Consider the following 22,203-nt stretch of genomic DNA (forward strand, 5'->3'; position numbering starts at 1 on the left):
AATGCTTTTAACGGAAAAGTTTTCCGTTAAAAGCATCTGCAGAAAAGAGCATCTAGATTGGCACAGCAAAATGCAGGACAATGTAGCGCTTTAAAGACTAACAAGATGGTTTATTAGATGATGAGCTTTTGTGGGCCAGACCCACTTCCTCAGATCAAATAGTGGAAGAAAATAGTCACAACCATATATACCAAAGGATACAATTAAAAAAAATGAACACATATGAAAAGGACAAATCACATTTCAGAACAGAAGGGGGATACGGGGGGGGGAGGAGGGGGGGAGGAAGGAAGGTAAGTGTCTGTGAATTGATGATATTAGAGGTGGGGAGAGTGGGATGTTTGTGAGTTAATGGTATTAGAGGTGATAATTGGGGAAGCTATCTTGGTAATGGGTAAGATAGCCTGAGTGTTTGTTCATTCCTTTTTGGAAAGTGTCGAATTTTAACATGAATGACAGTTCAGAGGATTCCTTTTCAAGTGCAGACGTAAAAAGTCTTTGTAGCAGAATGCAGGTGGTTAAGTCATTGAGAGAGTGTCCTTTCTGGTTAAAATGGCAAGAAACTGTTTGGCACAGACGCTTTTCCACAAAAGCACTTTTTGCGGAAAAGCATCCATGCCAATCTAGACTGCTTTTCTGCAAAAAAGCCCCGATCGCCATTTTCACGATCGGGGCTTTTTTGCGCAAAACAAGTCGGAGCTGTCTACATTGGCCCTTTTGCACAAAAGCTTTGCGCAAAAGGACTTTTGCCCGAATGGGAGCAGCATAGTATTTCCGCAAGAAGCACTGATTTCAGACAGTAGGAAGTCAGTGTTCTTGCAGAAATTCAAGCTGCCAGTGTAGACAGCTGGCAAGTTTCTCCGCAAAAGCAGCTGCTTTTGCAGAAAAATTTGCCCATCTAGACACAGCCATACTGTCTTATCATAACCCAGGGCTTAGGGCATGGGGATGCAATACAACTGTACCTGTAAGAAATTTAAGTGTGGGGTGGGGTTGGGGTGCAGGCGTTATGGCATAGAGAGGTGCAGAAGTCAGGGCTGGAGTGTATGAAGAGCTCAGGGCAGGGGACTAGGGGATGTGTGTGGGGGGGGGATGTTGGAAGCAGGGCAGAGGGCTGGAAGTGTGGGGGGGGGGGGATGCAGGAGTCAGGTTTGGGATGTACGAGAGGCTCAGGGCAGGGGTATGTGGAGTTTGTCGGAGGCAGGGGGCTGAGGCTGGCAGGAGCTAATTTACGTGGCCACGCCCGGGCTGCTGCAACCGGGCAGCTGCGGCTGGACAGGGGCCAAGCCAGGATCGCCGCGGCCCATTCCGCCTCCCCTCCTATCCCCTTTCCCGCGGTAGATGGGGGGCAGCCCGGGGGGGGCTACACGAGGAGAAGCGAGGCCAGAACGGGGCTGCGGCCAGCCCCTCTTGCGGCCGAGGCTGGGTTCGGGCCGCCGCAGCCGCACAGTAAGGCGGCTGGGAGGGCGCAGCCGGCTCTTAGCGGAGCGGCGCACCGCCTCCTTCCCCCTCTGGGCAGAGGGCAGGCGTTAGAACTCCCTTCCCACAGTGCGGCCGGGAAAGCTCCGGCTGGGGAGGGAAGTGTGTCCCGGGCAGGAGCCCGTAGCGGGAAGCGACGCGTGTTGGTGCGTTGCTAGGAGACGCCGGGCAGTGAGCGTGGAGGGTTGCCCAGCAGGGGATGGAGGGCGCCGCTTGCTGATAGTGACTGGTGCGGTGCCCCGGAGCGGCGGGGAGGTGGGAGTGGGGCAGGAGGCGGGGGAGAGCAGGGTTAGCGAGTGGAGTCGGGCTTCGACGGGGCGGTGTTGGGATGGCGGCGTGGAGACGCCTTGGCAGGACTTTACGTTTCCGTGTGTTCTTGCCTTTATCGTGTGTCCCCCCCCCCCCGTCCGGCACTAGTGGGAGCCCCACGCACTCTAGGTGCCCCCCCCCCCCGTGCGCGTTCCACTCAAAGGCAAGGGTCTAAACTGTCTGCCGTTTATTTTGCTGGTTTCCCAGCGTCCCTAGAAAGTGAGATCAGCCGCGCTCCGCTCCGTAGATAATTCAACACCCCTCCCTCCGTCCGCATTTGTGATGCAATAGACCTTCTGGTGTGACGAGTGGAGGTTTAATAGCACAGGACTGGCTGAACTTCTGTAAACCCGGATTCCCGGCCCGGCAACGGGCCACGGATGGACCAGAGAGTCCCAGTGGAGGGCTGGCGGCTGGGCTCCCTGCAACTGGGCTGCCAGGCACAACCCAGCGGGGCTGTCCAGAGCGGCCAAGGGCCCAACGAATAGGGAGCTGGGCTGGGGCATAGCAGGGAAAGGGGCGGAGAAAGGGACTGGTGGCATGGGGGGTGGCGGGCAGGAGGGCAGCGATCAGTTCAGGGCTGGGGGGAGACCAGCGGTGGAGGGGGCAGATATGACCTCTCCGGGTCCAGCAAAATCCCTTATCTGGATCAGTCAGGGTGCCGGATCAGGGAGGTCCAACCTGTAATAACTATGAAACAAAAATAAATTTAGGGTTTTTTTAAAATCTGATTTGATTAATTCAAGTATCTGTATAACTAGTGTTTATTTGAAACGATTGTGTTTATTGCATTCATACCACAAACACAGATTTGTTCAGCGCAGACTTGCTCAAGGCTTTGTAACTGAGAACATGGATTTAGTGATCAGACAGCAGCTGTCTGCAGCTCAGGACCACCAAGGTAAATGGTTGCATAATGTATAGAAAAGTTACTCGGTATCTTTTTAAATAAAAGAGGGCTAGCAAAGTTCTTTCACTACAGTGAAAAACAACAAATGGTCTGGTAGCACTTTATAGACTAACAAAACATATACAGGCAGTCCCCGGGTTACATGGATCCGACTTACATCAGATCCCTACTTACAAACGAGGTGAGGCAACCCCGCACTAGCTGCTTCCCCCCAGCAGACCAGGGAGACGCAAAGCTAGCACCCCTCCCAGCAGACCAGGGAGACGTGGAGCGGCTTTTCTCAGCAGACACCTCAGCTTGAGAATAAAGGACTAAGGGAAGTGAGGTGTGGGAGAATAAAACTGAGCTCTGGAGAAATGTTTGGCTAGAGTTTCCCCTACAATATGTACCAGTTCCGACTTACATACAAATTCAACTTAAGAACAAACCTACAGTCCCTATCTTGTACGTAACCCGGGGACTGCCTGTAGGTGGTATCATGAGCTTTCATTTACCAGTTCTTGGTTTTATATATACAAAATGGTAGAGAAAGTATTTTTCTCTGAATGCTTTGAATGTTTTTGTTAAAAGGACATAAAAAGAAGTAAATACAATAATACAGCACTCTTTTTAGTTACATTATTTAGTTCAAAACAATTTATTTAAAATAACTGCTTTAAGAACCAGATCTAAAGTGCAATGAAGTTAATAGGCAGATTCTCATTAACTTCAGGGAGTTACTGAACAGGTCTTAAATGTCCCTTGTTTTCTTGTTTTCTTGTTTTGTTTTGTTTTTAATTTAAAACTGCAAGAGATTCATTAAAACTCCTATCCGGCAGGTGCTTAGCTTTACACAATTCCTTTGATAACCTTTCCATGAAAATACACAATTCTTTACTTTGAGGAAAAATAAGTAGTCTTGCAGTTGAGTTGATCACTTGAAATAATACTGTTAAGTGTCTGTGCACTCTAGCATAAAACAAAGAATACTATGTCACCTTTCATATGCTATTTTTATTAATAGATACTCAAGCTTTGAAGAATGCTTACAAGTTGATCAAATCAGACAATCAAGGGAAATCTGCACTTGATTCATCAGAGAGCTTTAGCTCTGATTTATATGTCTTGTGTGCAGAACAAGCATTACAGGTAATTACATTTTCTAAGTTGGCTAATTATCTGTAATAGATAAAAACAACTGTCTAGATTATACTATAACAGTGCTTCAGCAAATTAATATTTAATGATATTGTCAGGTCTCCTGGAAATACAGATTCTGAACTTTGTTATGCTTCAATTTTCTCACTTTACAGAACAATTGCTTAGATATGTTGTTTGGCTTATGCCCAATGTTCTTCCCAAAGTCAGCAGTTTTGAAAACTTCATCAATCTGCAAGTTGTACTTTCTGAAGCCTCTGATTAGCATAAGAGTAAGAGAAGTAGACCATTGAGAGAGATATTAGTAGTTTTGTGATCATTGTTTCTTTTTGTTCTGAGGTTGCTAGTGTGAGCTGTTTGGACAAGATGGACGAGGAATTGCTGATGTATTGTTGTTATCATGCAGAAACTTAGAAAACATTCTAATTATGAGACGGTTGCTGCTGTCTGAGTGTCATATAAAATAGGATTCAGGTTTTTATAACTTTGAAATATTTTTAGACATGATTCTGCATTGAAAGGTGACATATGAGGTTCCAAAGCACCCTTGGCCCTGCTCTCTGACTGGAGTGCTGGGAGAGGAGCTGGAGCAGAGCAAACTCCCCAATCTACTCCCTGATTAGTACCCAGCAGATTAGGCTAAGCCTCTGCACCCTGACCCTACTCCCTGGTGTGAGTGCTAGGTGGGCAGGCAGGATGAGCCCTCAACCCTGTTCCCCGGCTGGAGCAGTGTGGATGGCATAACGACACTTTTAGTATGTAGTTTATAAGTAAAAGGTTTTTATTTCTTTTAACCAGCTGCCATCCATATACATTGTACCTGATATTTGGAAACTGATGAGCATTATTTAGGTGTCATGCATCATTTCCAGAAAAAAAGATTTTGTAGGCTAAATTCTGCCCCTGGTTATGTTTATACAATTCAGAATTGACCTTTCAATTAACAGTTGTGTTAATAATGTGCAATACAGTGTTAAATATAAAAAACATAAATATTTTTGTACTATAGTAAATTACTTTGTGACTCTGAATAAACCCAGAAACCAGATCTGTGGTGTAAGAAATTGCCTTTTTCCATAGTGGTGTTTTTGGTGGTGGGGGGGGGGGGGTGGAGGAGGATTGGTTAAAAATCTTGATGTATTGAAATTGCTTCTGCTGGCCTTACTTTCCATTTGTAAATGGACTATGAATTTACATACTGCTATCTCACTAAACACACACTTTAAAAAGTTGACCATTCTTGACCCATTATTTATTGCATTGTTCACTTAAAAAAAATTAAATAATATTTTGCTCTAGTTGGGATATCAGGAAATTAGCAGTGACTGTCTACAGATGTATTTTAAAGGAAGACATCCAGTAAACCAGTTTATGGGTAGAGCATACCTGTGCCAAGGCCAGTTGTACACCCCACTCTCCACAGATAATTTGGTGAGAAAATATTGTGGATTTTAACATTATGGTAACATCTAGTTTTAAGAATGTTCATAGTTTAATGTTAAATTCTCTCTCTCTCTCTCTCTCTCTCTCTCTCTCTATGCAAGGGTGAGAAGGAGTGCGGGCTGAAATTTGGAGATTTTGGTTCACCAGAAATTTTGGACTTTCATATTTTTTTGTTCCAAATTAGAACAAAAGTGTATTTACCAAAAGTTTTCTGCAAACTGGAAATAACCCAAACATTTTGGTTTAGTAACACTAAAACAGTGTTCGCAAACACATATTTGAAACTGACATTCTTGCAATTTACTGAATAGCAGCTATGAAACTGACAAAAATGTCAGTTTCTCTGAGTTGTAACTCTCAGGGTTGCTTGTCCCCCCAGTGGGAGCTCTCAGGGCTATATAGGCTTCCAGGGCCTGTACCATGGAGCTGGAAATCATCATAGGCTCCAGCCAGAGTTCCCAGGACTGCTGCCATAGAGTGAGACCCTGGCATCCCCTGGAGTGCTCGCTCCTGCTGAGACTCTGGATTTTGGCAAACCTCTTGATCCAAAGAGGGAAGCCCAACAACCCTCAGCATTCTGGCTCCAGCTGGGGTTCTAGAGAATGGCATGATCCCTGCCATGGAGCAGGAAGCCTAGCAGTCTTGAGAGTACTGACTCCGTTTGGGTTCCCAAAGATTGCTGCTGCAAAGCAGGGACCTTGCTAGCCCCCAAAGCCCTGGCTCTAGCCAAGGCTGTCAAAGTTGGCATTTTTCCTACTAAACATGGGAACTGTGGAAAACTGGCACGTATCCCTGTGTTTCAGCTATAGTTTTGACAAATCTATAAGAGATTTGCTGAAGCATTTTGATTCAGTTAATTATCATTTTCAGATGAAACTTTTTCAGAATATTTTTTACCATCCATAATAGTAACTTGTGTGTGACAACTTTGGGGACACTGAATGGACGCTATTACCTGGCTGCATACAGAACCCCTCATCCTCAGCCCTACCCCAGAGCAATAATTTGAATGAAGAATAATAAAAAGTGAATAAAAATCCAGAGCAACACCAGGAAAATCTTCTAGTTACAATATATTTCAGTAATAATCATGCAGTAAAATTTATAATTTTACACAGTGTTGTTATGCATATCTCAATAGAATGTTAATATTCAGCAGATTATGAGTTTACCAAAGATACCTAACAAGGCATATTTTGTGTAACATTTAAAAGTGGTGAACATGGTATACAGGCTGTCGTAGGCTTTGGAAATGACAGCCATTTTAGTTTAAATTTTCCAAACCTCTGTCAGCAAAAAATTCAGCTTAAATCATTAAGTTTTGGCAATGTTATAAGTAGCTGATGTAGAGTCTTTATTAATAGAAAGAATTAAATAAATTTAATATTAAATGGTTCTGGTAGCCCCATCTGTAGTGCTAATAATTTCAAAATAGACTGAAAATGGTTGGTAATATTGCACTGATTAATAAAGGCCTGTGTATGACAAGCTTTAACAATTCTTTGTTATTTTTTAGGAAAATTTTGAGAAGTTTGTAATGTACCTAATGAAAGCATTAGACTTTGCAATACACGATCCAAGGTAAAATTATCTGATAGGGATTACAGTTCCAAATTTCAACACTTTTACTGATCTAGGTTTTTTAAGATAATTGCTTCTCATAATTTCATTTTTGTGGGGCGTTGGGTAATGCAGATCCTTTTGTGGCGCATATCTCTGTCTCATTTCTACTTCTTTTCTGTAACAAAAATAGTGCTTCACCATATGAAAAATAATAGTAGGACAGTGTTAAGGACACAAGATGAATATAAACACATTTTAATGCGATGTATATGGCTGCTTATGTTGCTCCATTTTATAACTGCTGGTGGGAAATAGAGCACAATGTTAGCTCACATCGATATATTTTATATTCCTGAAGTGCCTACAGTGCTCAATCAAGATGGTAGGTGCTGTACAAACAATAGAAAGACCCAGTAGCTACTTCTGTTGTTTAAAATCTACAATACTTTTTAAAAAGTATGTGTTTATCTCAGGTTGTAAAATCCTTTTTCTTGTTTTTCAGATATTATTTTTTAATATATAATTCATCAGTCCTTTACTGGCAGATTGTGAGGCCATATCTTAAGCCTGGGTTCCGCTACCTTCTTATTCCCAGCCTATCTCAGATTGTAACAGCATTAAATCAAGCTGAAGAACAAGACAAGCAATGGCGAGCAGAACTCATGATGTAAGTCTGAGCTGTTATTTTAGGACCAGGATCCTGTAGTCCTTTTGTGCACGTAGCTCCCATTTGAGTTTATTTTTGATCACTGGCATATTAAATATTATTATAAATATATTGTGAGTATGCTGCAACTTGTAAATCATAGAGCAGAATTTCATACTTTGTACATAGATCAGTAACTAGATTATATCAAGACAGTGAAAATTAGCAGTGAGAAGACTGCAGGATCAGACACATTCACTGTTCTTTAATAAAACCATTATTTTGAGTATGAAAGAAACTACAGTTTGATATTTGCATTGTGGTTAAAATTAGGGACATCAACTATCGGTTAATTGACTAATCAAGTAGTTGATGGAATTTGCATTGACTAGTTGATAAAGGGGGAGCGCTTCTGCGGTCTCTTACTACATTTAAAGTGCAGAGTTGCAGTGGGGATAGCTCCATGTGGCAGCGTGAGCTCTGTGGCTCTGCACTTTAAATATAGTAAGACCCCGCTGGGCTCTTACTACATTTAAAGTGCAGAGCTCCACCCGAATTAGTTCCCGGGGCGGTACAAGCTGGGACTGAACAGTCTCAGCTCGTGCCGTCCCTGGAACCTTACAGCTTTGCCTTCCCTGCTCCTCCTACCCATCTTGGAGATGGTGCACCATTTCCTCCCCGCCCCCCCCCCCCGTTGCTACCTCTTATCGGGTAGTTGACTACTTGACTATCCCTAGTTAATCATCCCTAGTTAAAACGGTAGTGATATCAATGTATTTGGCATGTCACAAGATTTGCAAAGTTATATTCCCTGTCTCTGCAACAGGTTTTTTTGTTTCATGTGGTCAAAATAAATAAAAATTCCTGTATGTAAGAGAGTTGTGGAATTACTCTTGGAGCGAAGCTCTGTTACTGTCAGTCTTTAGTCATTTCTGCCTGAGGCATCATATCTGTGATGGAAGAATGGTGCAGTCTGTGGCTATACAACTAAGAAGGCCCTGAAGTGCTATCTGGACAGTAGCCAGGGGGGCTCCCTTTCTCTCACATAAACATATGAAATGTCAAATGAATTTGTGAAAGGTTAATTTTCTTATTAACTTTTTCTCCTGTTTAATGTACATCAACATGAAATTTCATGCAATAAATGTGTTTAGTGAGTGACACTTGAATAATGTATACTAAATTCTCAATTTTAGAGTAAAAGGCACACAAATGAATACTCAGTCAGTTGTGGCATATGGGGTTTTTTTCCATCTATTTCATCAGTTATGCATCATTTGGTAATATGCTTTCTGAAATTCAATGTTTTTGAGACATCCTTCTGTATAAGCATTATTCTTCATTCTCAGACAGCACATTTCATCCCTGTAAAATATGTGAACTAATTTTGCCATTTATAATTCGTGCATACATTACTGTAGTATATATTAGAAAAAAATTCTAATCAAAGTAATCTGATTCCGTTTAAGATGTTATTTTTTTATTAGTGAGTTTTAGTGACATTTTCCTTCCATACTATCTTAAAGAAGCTTTCTTACTAATTTGAAACAAAGCCACAGGCCTCATATCCCAAAGAATAAAAGAAATAGGTCTCATTCTAATTTTCTAAAGCTAACTGTTGATGAGGATGCTTTGTTAACATGGCCTTTGGAATGAACATTAGCCATGCTGTCTTGGCTTCCACGATTTCTGTAGCAACCCTCTTCTCCAAAACAGGAGATCAAAAATAAGGGAAGGGAAAGAACTTCAGATACCATGTTTGATTTAATATTTCAGTTTTGATCCTTCCTGACAATAGAAGAGGAGTTTATTGTGGTATTCAACCATATCACTAGTTAATTTCAGGTAATTAACTATTGTCTGTGGATCTAGATTTTAAGTTATATAGCATTGGGAGAACTGAATAGTAATTTAGGCACCCTGAAAAGGTTCTTAGTGACATAGCTCATATTTAAACAAGTTGACTTTATTTCATATTTATATAACCTCTAGGTTTTTCCTGTATGTCTTATTCGTTCAGAAATTAGAGTAACGAATACAAGGTTAGAACGATTGATACTTATAATAAAAAAAAGTTCCATATAGTTTATTATAATCTCCTTTTTATAGCTGCAAATATATTAAGGACATTTAAAATGTCCATATTGCTTGTAGAGTAGGTTGATGCTTACTGGTTAACTGGATAACCAGTTATTATTTCATATCCCTAGTGCTTAGGAAGAAAGAGGGAGGAATTGGGAGGAACCACAGCTTCAGCCCCTCCTTAATATCCCAGCTAGCATAGCTGTGTCAGCATAGTAGCATGAGGATATATACCAGGCATGATATACTCACTCACTGGAGTAGTGAGGAGAAAGAAGAGATTGTGATTGAGTCATAAATCTGCCTGCCTCCCTCCTGGACCACACATCAAGCAATGAAACAACATATTGTCCCTACTCTGGGCTTGACTCGAAGCTATAATTGAGCTCTATATTAGAATAAAAACTCAAAAGGAGCAGCAGTTTAATCCAAATTCTCGAAACAAAGTTTTCTGATTTTCATCACAAACTTCACAATAGCATATATCTATCTTGAGAGAGGCTGTTTCTTTAAATTTAGTGTTTATTTTTTGGAAGTACAGTAAAGCTTGTCCTACTGTATTGCTGCTTTAGATCATGATAAATGGTGTTTGCAGGCTGGTGACAGGAAGAAATCAACATTGATTTATTGCTTTTTTAAATATAAAAACTAGAAAAAGTGTGAGAAAACAATGTATTTTTCTGTAGTATAATTTTCCATAGCCTTGTACTTTTTGACGTTAGCTAGCTGGAGTTCAATATTCTAACTGTTGTCCAGGTATTCTATTTTTTTTTACATTACAGATGAGGCAAATAGATCTTTATGTATAAATATATTTAACATGTACATATTTTTCAGCCTTTTAGCCTTACTCTTCTTGAAGTCAATTAAATTAATCATGATCTTAAAATTGTACATCTGTTTTGCTGGATCAGCATTTTAATGAGGTGTCGAAACATGACACTAGTTTAGTTGGCCCAGTAGCATGAAGAAGAATTAATAATTGAAATGCAGGAAATTGTAAATTCAGGGAGAAGGGTAACAAAAATTTAAATAAGATCATGGAGATATTTTAGATGGGATTTTTTGTTCTTGCTTAGGCAGAACTGAGAAATGGTTAAGTTACTTGGCTACAGGTCTCCACACACTTTATATTTACATTAGCTATGCTTTCATCATGCCTTTATTAGTTTGGCTCTTGGTAATATTGTGTAAAGGGTAATTCTGGTTTCCTGTTCTGTGATCCTGAAAGGACACAACTGAACTGTTATGTTCTACTCCATAAAGTGTGGAGGTTCACAACAGAGGTGTGAGCGATAAGCACAAAATAAGAAGCCTGCTTGCATAACTAAACCTGTATTTAAGTGTGGAGAACGTGAGGTCATTTTGGCTACTTTGAGAACCTTTCTTAAGAAGGAAACTAAAAGCTTTTTATCTCTGATGTCCCCTGGATACGTTGAATGAATAGATCTCTGAGCATTATCCAACAAGCCTACAAAATTATTTTTGTAAATATGTTTCAAAATAAGCCCCCTCCTTTGATTGTAATTGAGCTTATAAATATGAGCAGGAGATTGCAGGCTTTCCAGTCCCTCCTGGTAAAGAATATCAATGAGCCTCCAAAACTAGAGGTATCCCTTTTATTATAATTTTTCTTCTTACAGTTTTTGAGACCTGTTAGCTAATTTTGAAATCATTTAATACTTGCTACATTGATATTCCTTAAAACTAACATTTTAATTAAAAGAAAATGCAGTATTAAGTACCATTACTCACAGTATAAATAAACTTGTAGGGTTGCCACTTTTAGTTGGGCATGTTCCTGGAGGTTTCATTACATGATATAATCTCGAATAAAAGATTAACCTTTTATTCATGGAGACCCAAGGACAGTCCTGAAGGGTTGGTATTCCTATTTGGGAGTCCAATCCTATCATCAGGAAGAGAAAAAGAAATCTTAGAATACAGCCCACTGAAATGTTATACCACCTTGTTTCATTTGATTTCACAATTTCTGATTTTTTTGTTTAATTCTTTGACTGAAAAATATTTAAAAAAACCCTCAAATCTGCTTACTTGTGAGAAAATTTTGAAAGTGTGATTTTGAAAACACTGCATTAAAAAGAAGATAAAAGATACAAGGTATTCCAGATGAAGAAAGGGGCTTGGAGCTAGAAGGTCTATAGTTTAACCTCATGTTTGGGAACAGGGAAACTGACAGACTCGCCGTGCCCCTGAACAAGATGGGAATGGGCCTTGTCTCCATGCCACAGAAGGGGTGGGGCCTTGTGCAGAAGGCCCGGGTATAGGGATAGCCTCCTCCAGCTGGCCTTTCAGCACCACCTGTAGCATGCTTAGCAGGGCTCTAGCAGCTGCTGCTGCCACTGTAGCAGCAGCCTGGAACCCCAGGCTTTTTAAAGTTGCCGAGTCCCATTTGTTCTCTACCCCCTTACTACCGAGCCTGTTTAGGAATTAATGCCTTTTAGTATCGTTCATTTACATAGAACTGTAAAGGGGAACATGCAGGTCTTCTGAGACAAGTATGAATTTACAAACTCTCCTGAGAGAATGTAAATAAGTAAAATTTTCTGTTGATAATAAAAAAGTATTATTACGTGTTTAATATATTTTTGTTTGACTTGCAGAGAGCTACTTGAGTGCTTTTTGGATGCTTCAAAAATGAAAGAAGCAGTGGATTTTTCATCCACAGCAGCAGCATTCATTAAAAATAATGTTCCAGATAAATACCAACACATATTTACTCTAATGGTAATTTACATTTCCCATTACACACTTTTTCCAAACATGTCTTGGGGAGCTGTAACATTTCCATGGTTTGCAACAGAACTGATATATCTGTGTGTGTGTGTGTGTGTGTGTGTGCGCGCGCACGTGTAAAATTAAGGATCAGAATTTGTTTTCTGAATTAGCAAAACACACTGTGAAATTAGAATTCTGCTTACATCATGAATAAAGGATTTCAGTACAAAACTGTAGTGTATAAATGTGACTTTGAAAGTGGCTTATCACAAAACAAAGCTCACAAAATATCCCAGAATGCAGTTTCTGGTAAATTTTATTACTGAATTTCTCTTTTCCGTTTATCAAAAATGTCAAAAGCTTGATTATAACTGAAATAACAACTAATTCAAGATAAAGCAACATAGAACTAATGTATGGCAAAGTGAAATATCAGCAATAAAAATAATTTGCATAATTATTCATTTTGATATTTAGGCACTGGAATAATATCAGTGGAGTTTTACACCAGATTATTAGTCATATAAACAATATCAAAGAGATAGCTACCGCTAATTATAAAATTTTAGGACATTCCATATTAATAACTTTGTAAGCATAACCTGGATTAATAAACTCTTCATCCAATTTGTTAAGTAGCTCAGTTTACAATTATTAGCTCATAAATAAGGTAACTTAAGTTAAAATATTTTAATATACAAAAGTCCTGTTTTAAAAGTCAAAAATTCTAGAGCAGCAAAGTACTTGAGAAATCAATGAAGATGAGTCTATAAGACAATTCTTTATTACGAATTTAATATTTCTCATTGTACACATTTTTCCAAACGTTTCTTGGGAAACTGTAACATTTCCATGGCTTGCAACAGAACTTATATTTGGCTAGGGGTTATTTGTGGGGTCACAAAAGTCTCTCTTATGGTGTCCATTAAAATCTATTTAAATTTGGCCAAGTCTCCATTTGTCAAAAATTGCCACTTGCAATCTGTGTTCTGCGTAACAGAGCTTACTAGAGACTTGTTGCTTAAATCATATGACATTACACCTGCCCAGAGTATGTTCCCCAGGATCTCACTTCAGTGTGCCATAGATGGATCTTCATCTTCAAAATATTCTTTGGCTTAGGACCAGGTGCACTGTATGTGAACCAGAAGTCTATGAGCTCTTAACTGATGTCCAAAAATTGATATTAATAATTGGAACCCCAAATCTTTAAAATAGCAGATCCAAATCTCATCCATTTAGGCACAAAAGCTCTCAGAAGGAATCTTCCAGATTCATGTTCTTGACTATCTGGTCTGTTTTATGGGTCTAGAAATGCATATGTAATCTTTAGAGGCTTGGCATGCTTCTTCTTCTCATAGCTATTATAGCTCAGCTGGGAGAGATCTATGCTGCCATTCTAAAGTTTATAGTCCTCATACTGATATATACATTGAATAGTGTTACAGCTACATGTAATAGAATTTGCTTTTTCTTTTTTTCTCCCTGAACTACTAGAGGTATCTCTAGACTACGGGCTTTTGTCAACAAAGGCATTGTTGACAGATACTGTCGAAAAAGCTTCTGTCGGCAAAGAGCATCTAGACTACATCCAGTTCTGTTGACAAAGCAAGCCGCTTTGTCGACATGAGAGTGTAGACGCAAAGGACAATGTAGATGCAATAACACCTTCTGTCGACAGAAGTCTGTCGACAAAAGGCATTATTCCTCGTAGAATGAGGTTTACCACCATCGACAAAACTGCTGAATTCTGTCAACATTATGTTGACAGAACTCAGCAGTAGTGTAGATGCAAGTATAGTTTTGTCGACCAAAGGCGTCTTTTGTCGACAAAACCCTGTAGTCTAGAGACACCCTAGGAGATTACCTACCAAAAACTGTGTGCGAGTGGGTTTGTAGCATTGGATGTTTGGCTTTGTGATCTTAATATTTTTATATTTTAATATATTAATATTGTATACATATTTGATCTGAAACCTGCTTTTCCTTCCTTTCATTTCCACTTCTATCAACGTAGGCCGGCTTTCATTTCTTGTACCTAGGAAGGCTTACTCCCTCACTCTCACCTACTATATCCCTTTCCGTTCCTTTTTCTCTCCCCCATGGTCAAGGGATGCAACCCCATCCTGTGGATCTCCTAACTCTCTGACTGCCAAGTGCTGAGACAGGTCAAGAGGGGAAGGATCAGCTGATAATTGCCCTGTTTTGCTCATTCCCTGTGAAAAATCTGGAATTAGCCACTGTTCCACTATTGGAAGACAGGATACTGGACTAAATGGATCATTGCCCTGACCCAGTATGGCTGTTCTTATGATCAGCAATTTTTCTCTCCTTTCCATGTGACCACTGTTCCAAAAGAGTGCTTTACTGATTGTCTGGTCTTTACTATCTGAATTGAGAGAGACTGTATGGGATACAGCTGTGATATTAATGTACAATATTACAGCTGTGATATTAATGAAGCGGTAAAATGGAGGCAAAGATGGGCAAGCAGTAAAATGGGAGGTTAGCTGGTTGATGACATTTTCAATAACATTACATGAGGAAAAATACTTTGCAGGAGCTAAACAGAATTCTTGAGGTGGAGAAGCATTGGGAAGGGATAATGAGATTGAAGGAAATTAATGCATAGATGGAAGAGCTTTTAAAATAACCAAGTGTATTGGGGTGAAGGGAAGCCAAGATTTACTCACAAATAGGAACGAGCAAAAGATGAGATGGTTGGGAGCACTGGGGTGTCAGGGTGAGGCATAGGCACTGACTGCATGGGTGCTCTGAGGTTCGAACACCTACAGGGAAAAATGTAGTGGGCTGGAGCACCCTCCGATGCCAGACTCCTTCATCTGCCCTTCTCCCCACCTCCTCGTGGCTCCACTGACCAACTCCTGCTCTTCCAGTGCTCTGGGAACACCATGAATAGCTGATTGGCGGCATTTAGGAAGCCAGTGCCTATAGTGGGAGATGTGAAAGAAGTTGAGGTCATATTTGTGGGCATGTGGAAGATGAGTACTACAGGCAGTAAGTCAGGATAAATCTGAACCAATCAGGTGAATTGGTGTGCTGTGGTTAATTATATACAGTTCTGTGACAGTCGTGGTAGAGTGTTATCAACAGTAATTTGAGGAAATTGTTTCAGAGTCACAGCTGTTAAATAAATGCTTTAGTTAGTACTTTAAATTAAATACTAATAGTATGGGTTTCACTTAATGGGCCAAATCCTCAGGTGGCATAAATTGGTATAGGCCTTATAGGTAAAATACTCTTGCCTGTTATTTAAAAGGTCAGGCCATTATCACAATGGTTTCTTCTAGCCTTAAAAGTCTATGAAAGGGAAAATGTAGTCTATGAACCTTTGTTATTTTACACCAGCTGAAGATCTGTTCCTATGTGGTTTATTAAAATGCTGAATTATTTTGTACAATTGTATAGGTACATCACAAACTAATGAATACTTCCCAGATAGAGGAAGACATACAAAGCTCCGTCAGTTTGTCAGTTATTTATAAAATTCAAACAATAAAATCGTAAGTATTGGAATCCATGTGTCTCCTTGAATTTTTATCTCTAATAATAAATATGTAAGGCCAGAACCTTGTTCTTGCTCTGGCAGCACAAAGCATCTTGTAAAGCCAGCTTAGCTGATTACTAGAGGAATCTTCTTGCCTAAAGAAATCCTAAAAATCTCAGTGATGTGGAAAAACCAGCTCTCTTCCAATACCATCCCTCTCAAGCCCTTATCAGAAGGGAAAGAGATGATATGGTCCATTAGGACAATGTGAGGTTTAGAGTGACCAGATAGCAAGTGTGAAAAATCAGGATGGGGGTAGGGAATAATAGTAGCCTTTGTAAGACAAAGTCCAAAATATCAGATCTCCCTATAAAATTTGGACAATCTGAGGCCCTAGAATTGAGAGAATTTAAAGATGTTTTAAAGCCATCATCACATAAATGCAGCTGAATACTGTTCATAAATCTTAAATGAGAGAATTGAGGAGCTCACATTAAATGTAGGGGACATGTCATAAAAGGAGAAATTTTCGCCTGCAGCTTTTAAAAAATTTAAAAAAGGAGAACAAAGCATAGGCATCTGGACTTTGCTTTCTCTGGGTAACTGCCAAATACAACCTCCAAAAGTTAGTCACTTAAAGAGCCATTCATTTAAGGGAAAATTCTGTTCTTATGTGAATAGAGGTAATTCTGGAATAATTTTTGCTTATGTAAATAAGAGCAAAATTTGCCCATATGTTGTGTTTTATCCTCCATCTCTAACATTTCTCTCACTCTGAAATGTTATTCTTGCTTGGGATTCAAAACATTTTCCAGACTTTACTGGCTAGATTATTCAAGATATCCAAGCACATGCTGTTCATGTGGATATTTTCTTATATGGGGTGTTCTTCCTTGGAAATCCTTAGTTATTTTCTTCCCATGTTGCTGTTTACTTTCATTTTTAATAATTCAGTTACAGTGAGCAGCAGTACATCCTGCTAAATGATGAGGTAGAAACATTACTGTGGTTAGGAGAAATACAATATGCCTATACATCAACCCCTTCTCAGAAGTGAGCCTCAGAGACTTGGTCAATTGTCTTGGGCTCACAAGACTTGCCCTGTGGGACTAAATTTATCAGTGTAGACATTCAGGCTTGGATTGAGGCCCAAACTTTGAGACCCAGTGAGAATGGAAGCCTGAAAGTCTACACTGATATATTTAGCTTTGCAGCATAAGCCACCTAAACCTGAGTCATTTAACCCAGGCTCCATTACTTGCTGTCTCAGGAGTTTGGTTTGTTTGTTTTTGTAGTCTAGACATACCCCTAGTGTTATAGAAGAATTTTTGAAATATTTATTTATCTGAATAAATAACTGTCTAATATACTTGCAGACAATTGGATACAAATGAATTTCCGATAGAAGCCACAACAAGTCTGAATACTGTGTTTGAACTTTTGAAACAGTATGGTGAGGATTCTTCAGTTTCAGTACTTGATGAAAAGTAAGTTTTATTAGTCATAGCCCTCTGAAAACACATGAAGAGATTGATTTTATTCCCATTGAAGTCCTTGACAGAACTTTTATTGATCTTTGTGAAATACTTCATCATCATTATTTACAGTGGCACTTAGATGTTTAACGGGGGGGATCAAGGTCCCATTGTGCAAATTAAACAGCCTTCTAGTATCAAATATATTCTCCCTGTGTAGGTAAGCTTCTCTTGTCTTTTGATAAAATAAATAAATTGAGCACATTTTAATACAATGTTCCAGACCCATATTATTCTGTAGCTCTTTTCTGAACATGATTTCTTGAAGTACAGACATCACATTGATGATACTACTACTGGAATAATGAGTCAATGTTCTATAGTGGTAATATAATCTCCTATTAATAGATCCAAGTATTATTTTAGCTATTTTAGCCATAATTTTCAGTGGAAGCTCATGCTCATTTGGTTATCTTTCAGTCCTCCTTTGGGTTTCTAGAGCACAATTTTCTAGCATACAGTCTCCTTCCTGTAAATAAAACTTTGGTTCATTATTTCAAAATGTATGACCTTGTGTTTGGCAGTAGTAAAATGCATGACTTTGATTACACCAAGTTTACCAGCTGACTTGGATCACTCAGTATCAATGATTTGATCTTATTATTTGCCACCTTGTCAGGCTTTGTGTTATCTACAAACTTGATCAGCAATTATTTTATATTTTCCTCTAGATTAGTGGGGGTGATGAGGAGTAGTGTTGAGTTGGAAACCAATCCCTGCAAGATCCCATTAAACATTCTCAATTTCCCATAAGCAATTACATTTTAGTATTGATCAGTTAGCCTGCTTTTAATTAATTTACTATTTTCTGTATTGATTATGTATAGTCCTCGTAGTAAATTGCAATGCCCTGCAGTATTAATTTAGATACATTTGAGAAATCTAAGTGGGATTTATCACCTTAATCAAGCAATTATATCAAATTAATTGGATGAGACAAATGACCTTTTAATGACTTTATTATTTTTGCAGAATTCCTTTGCTTTTAGAATTGGCTCGTCTTTCTTTGAAGTTAAACTGTACCCAACTTGCATTTGATTGCATACATGATTTAAAGAGAGCTGGGATTGAAGTAAGTGTTAGGATTACACTATTACAATACTTTTATTTCACTGTGCTTCAAAATAATTATGCATGCATCAAGACCTATTCCCACATTTAGGTACTGATATAGTTAACCTTCATTAATATGACTAGGAGTTACTTGCATACATTTTCTTTCCCTAAATCAGATAAGAGATGAAAGATTAAGAAAAAGAGTTTAACTCAGTAAAACAGTCAAAAGAATAATTTTGGTAAATAAAATGTTAAATTCAGATTCTTCTCTATAATTTGAAACTGTCTTCTGTAGAATGTCTTAAATGGGGATAACGCCAAAATTCTTCATATGGGAAGACTGTCTCTCTCCCCAAGTGATGTCTGTAGTTTTACAAAAGATTTAGCCAATCCATCTATGGAAGATTTTCTCAGCCATCAGTGTGTAAGATGTGAAAGCAATGATGCATTACTTAATATGGACATTATTCTTTTTGAATAAAATGTTGTGTAATCAACCTCAGTATACAGCAGGTCCTACTGAAAGAGAAGTTGGGCATTCATCTTTGAAAAGGTTAGGCTGTTGGTTATGGTTAGATTAAAGAGTGGTTCAAGAGGGTCTTGCCAAATACATACCTCAGGTTATTCTCTTTTTTAGATACTGGAAGATCATAGGGTTGTTCCTTCAATTATGAACACACATAATTGATGGGCTGTGAAACTAGCTGCTCTTGCTGTCCCCTCCCACAGTTGTGGCTCATTTTGAGGGTATTTGTTCCTAATCACTGATTCTGAATTTGAGAGGTTAAGTCCTATTCCTTCCCCAAGTCTCTTCTCCTGACATTTTATTCTTTTAATTGTTGTTATTCTGATTTAGTCTAGACGTAGCCTAGTAGTTAGATTATGGTGGCAAAGAAAGCATATTCCTAGGAGATTGGACTAAAGTATTGTGTGTATATTCTGCTTGCTTTCACTATATCTGTGGGTTTGGGTGGGTGTTTGTTACTCTTCAATCTCACCCCCAGACTGGCTGAAGGGGATCTCGTGTTTATTCTTTTGGTTCCCTTGTTTGCCACAGCATGTAGGAAAGTTCTCAGGCATTATAGAGTATGGAAGAAGGGTACATACAGATTCAGAAAATATATCCCACTCCACAGAGTGTGTGTATGTGTATATAGGGTGGCACTGGTAGCACCCAATATGATTAAGGTTGTGTGATAAGTTCCATTTTAAAACCCTTTTGTTGGTTGCTTGTCTCTTTGACAAACTTTAACCGCACAGGCTGAAATTTTCCATGTTAGTTGTCTTCTAAAAGCTGATCGGTTTTTTGGGGAAGGAGGGTTGGCGTTGTGGAGGTTTTTTGTTTCATTTTTTTTATTATTCTTTAGTTTCAACCAAAATAGTTTGGCCATTTCCTGGAATGAGGATAAGAAAAATAAAAGTTGGAAAGCTCTTATCCCCCAATCCTATGCTTTGGAATAGAGGCTTGAAATACAGCAGCAGGAGATGCTGTCAGTGATATGTCTTTTAACTCCCCCATGAAAATCTTCCAAAATCTGGTTAAGTTTTAAGACTTTGAAAAATCATGGTTCATATATGCACAGTCTGAGATATGGGGCAAAAATGGACTTTCCATGTACTGGATGCTTCTGGCTGCTCTGGACCAGAATGGGACTGCACTAGATCTGAGAGTAGAGAGCCTGATAATCACTGAGGGTACGTCTATACTACAGCGCTAATTCGAACTAACTTAGTTCGAATTAGTTAATTCGAACTAAGCTAATTCGAACTAACGCGTCTAGAACTAAAAACTAGTTCGAATTAGCGTTTTGCTAATTTGAACTATAATGTCCACATTGAGTGGACCCTGAACAGGGCTTAAGGATGGCCGGAAGCAGTGCCGGCAGGGCATCAGAGGAGGACTTAGAGCGTGGAGATGCTGTCTCAGGCTAGCCGAGGGCTGCGCTTAAAGGGACCCGACCCCCACCCTGGACAGACAGTTCTCAGGGGTGCCCCGCTTGAAAACCAGTCCTGGCTTGGAGTGCCCACACTGGGCACATCACAGCACTCGGCCATCAGCCCAGCTGCACTTGCCGCAGGCTGCCATCTGGGGAGAGGGGGCAATTGGGGGGGCTGCAGGAGAGCTTCCACCCCCAGAAGCCCGCAGAGCCAGCCAAGTCCTCCCCATCGGGGGCTCGTACCCCATTCCCCCCTCACCTCCTTCCACTTACCCTTCCCTAGCCCCTTTTCTTGATGTACAAAATAAAGGACAATTGTGGTCAAAAATGGAATCTGTCTTTATTGACCAAAACTGGGGGAGACTGGGAAAAGGAGGTGGGAGAGGGGAAGAGAAAGGCTGGGAGAGGGGAGGGCAACTAACATGATCAGGGGTTGGGAACAGGTCCCAGATGAAGAGAGGCTACAGAGACTGGGACTTCTCAGCTTAGAATAGAGGAGTCGGAGGGGGGACAGGATAGAGGTCTCTAAAAGCAGGGGTTGGATGGAGAGGGTGCATTCAGAAAAGTTCTTCCTGAGTTCCCATAAAGAAGGACTAGAGGACACCAAAGGAAAGGAATGGGTAGCAGGCTTGAAACTAGTAAGAGAAAGTTGTTGTTCTTGACAAAGCAAATAGTTAACCTGTGGAACTCCTTGCTGCAGGAGGCTGTGAAGGCTACAACTAGAACAGAGTATAAAGGGACGTGAGATCAAGTCATGGAGGTTGGGTCCATGAGTGGTATTAGCCAGGGGGTAGGAGTGGTGTCCCTGCCCAAGGATTGTGGAAGGCTGGAGAGGGATGGCACGAGACAAATGGCTTGGTCACTGTCTTTGGTCCATCCCCTCCAGGGTCCCTAGGGTTGGCCGCTGTCGGCAGACAGGCTACTGGGCTAGATGGACCTTTGGTCTGACCCAGGACAGCCATTGTAATCTCAGAGCTCAGGGTCAGGGGTCTCAGTGGACCCCCTTGATTTTCATGCACACCTGGTCCTGGGTGGCCAGGCTGGCAGCTCTCCTGCCCTAGCCGGCCACTTTCCTGTGCCTAGTGCGGAGATTGTGGACAAGGTCCACGATGTCCGCACTAGCCCAGGAAGGTGCCCACCTCTTGCGGTCCCGGGCAAGCTCCCGGGAGCCGCCAGCCTGGTCCCGGGAAGAGGGGGTGGGCTGGGGGACATCGGGAGGGTGGCTCTGTGCCGTGCCAGGTGCAGGGTCTGCTGGCTGGGTGCTGGCAGGCTTGCACCTGACACGGGCACCGTAGCCAGCCCGTGCCCCTTTAAGGGGTCCGGGGCCGGGAGGGGGGCATACATGTTTCCCTGGTGTTGGCCAGAGTGGCCACCAGGGAAAGCTGGGGAGGGCTAGCCTCCCACTAGTTCGAATTAAGGGGCTAAACACCCCTTAATTCGAACTAGCTAGTTCGAACTAGGCTTAATCCTCGTAAAATGAGGTTTTCCTAGTTCGAACTAAGCGCTCCGCTAGTTCGATTTAAATTCGAACTAGCGGAGCGCTAGTGTAGCGCCTATGAATGTTAGTTCGAACTAACGTCTGTTAGTTCGAACTAACATTGTAGTGTAGACATACCCTGAGACAGTGCAGAGGAAAGCATCTGATTTATCCCCCCAAAGCCTAGGGCATTGTTGAGATAGACTGGAAAAGTATATTGGAAACAGAAATCTAGTGTGTGAAGATGATCCTGGTTGGGAAAGTAGATTAGGTCTAGGAGCTGGAGTGTAAAATGTGCTTGGGGCATTGGGAGGAAAAAGATCAAATGAAAGTTTGTTGAATAAGAGAGATTTCTGTAAAACATTCTATTTTTGACGAATCA

At 40.5% G+C, this 22,203-nt stretch overlaps 1 protein-coding gene across 7 annotated transcripts in view; it reads left to right on the plus strand.

The window, feature by feature from the left end:
• The first annotated feature begins 1,517 nt into the window (after window positions 1-1,517).
• The window catches only part of CFAP46 (cilia and flagella associated protein 46), a 211,320-nt gene continuing 190,634 nt past the window's right edge, over window positions 1,518-22,203 (plus strand). For 4 of the 7 annotated variants that reach the window (XR_012905646.2, XM_075935218.2, XM_075935223.2 and 1 more), the window contains exons 1-10: window positions 1,572-1,708; window positions 2,598-2,689; window positions 3,702-3,826; window positions 5,135-5,266; window positions 6,795-6,859; window positions 7,344-7,508; window positions 12,194-12,317; window positions 15,738-15,832; window positions 17,193-17,303; window positions 18,324-18,423. Coding sequence is in view for 6 of the 7 variants with exons in the window: in XM_075935218.2 (XP_075791333.2) it covers window positions 2,641-2,689; window positions 3,702-3,826; window positions 5,135-5,266; window positions 6,795-6,859; window positions 7,344-7,508; window positions 12,194-12,317; window positions 15,738-15,832; window positions 17,193-17,303; window positions 18,324-18,423 (966 nt within the window). In the remaining variant the exon portion in view is untranslated. Of the gene's footprint in view, window positions 1,735-2,597; window positions 2,690-3,701; window positions 3,827-5,134; window positions 5,267-6,794; window positions 6,860-7,343; window positions 7,509-12,193; window positions 12,318-15,737; window positions 15,833-17,192; window positions 17,304-18,323; window positions 18,424-22,203 lie in introns of all 7 variants that reach the window. The other 3 variants (XM_075935219.2, XM_075935220.2, XM_075935222.2) reach the window with 3 other exon arrangements.

The sequence above is a fragment of the Pelodiscus sinensis genome, chromosome 8, assembly GCF_052426305.1.
Source record: "Pelodiscus sinensis isolate ZL-2025 chromosome 8, ASM5242630v1, whole genome shotgun sequence".
Lineage (NCBI taxonomy): Eukaryota > Metazoa > Chordata > Testudines > Trionychidae > Pelodiscus > Pelodiscus sinensis.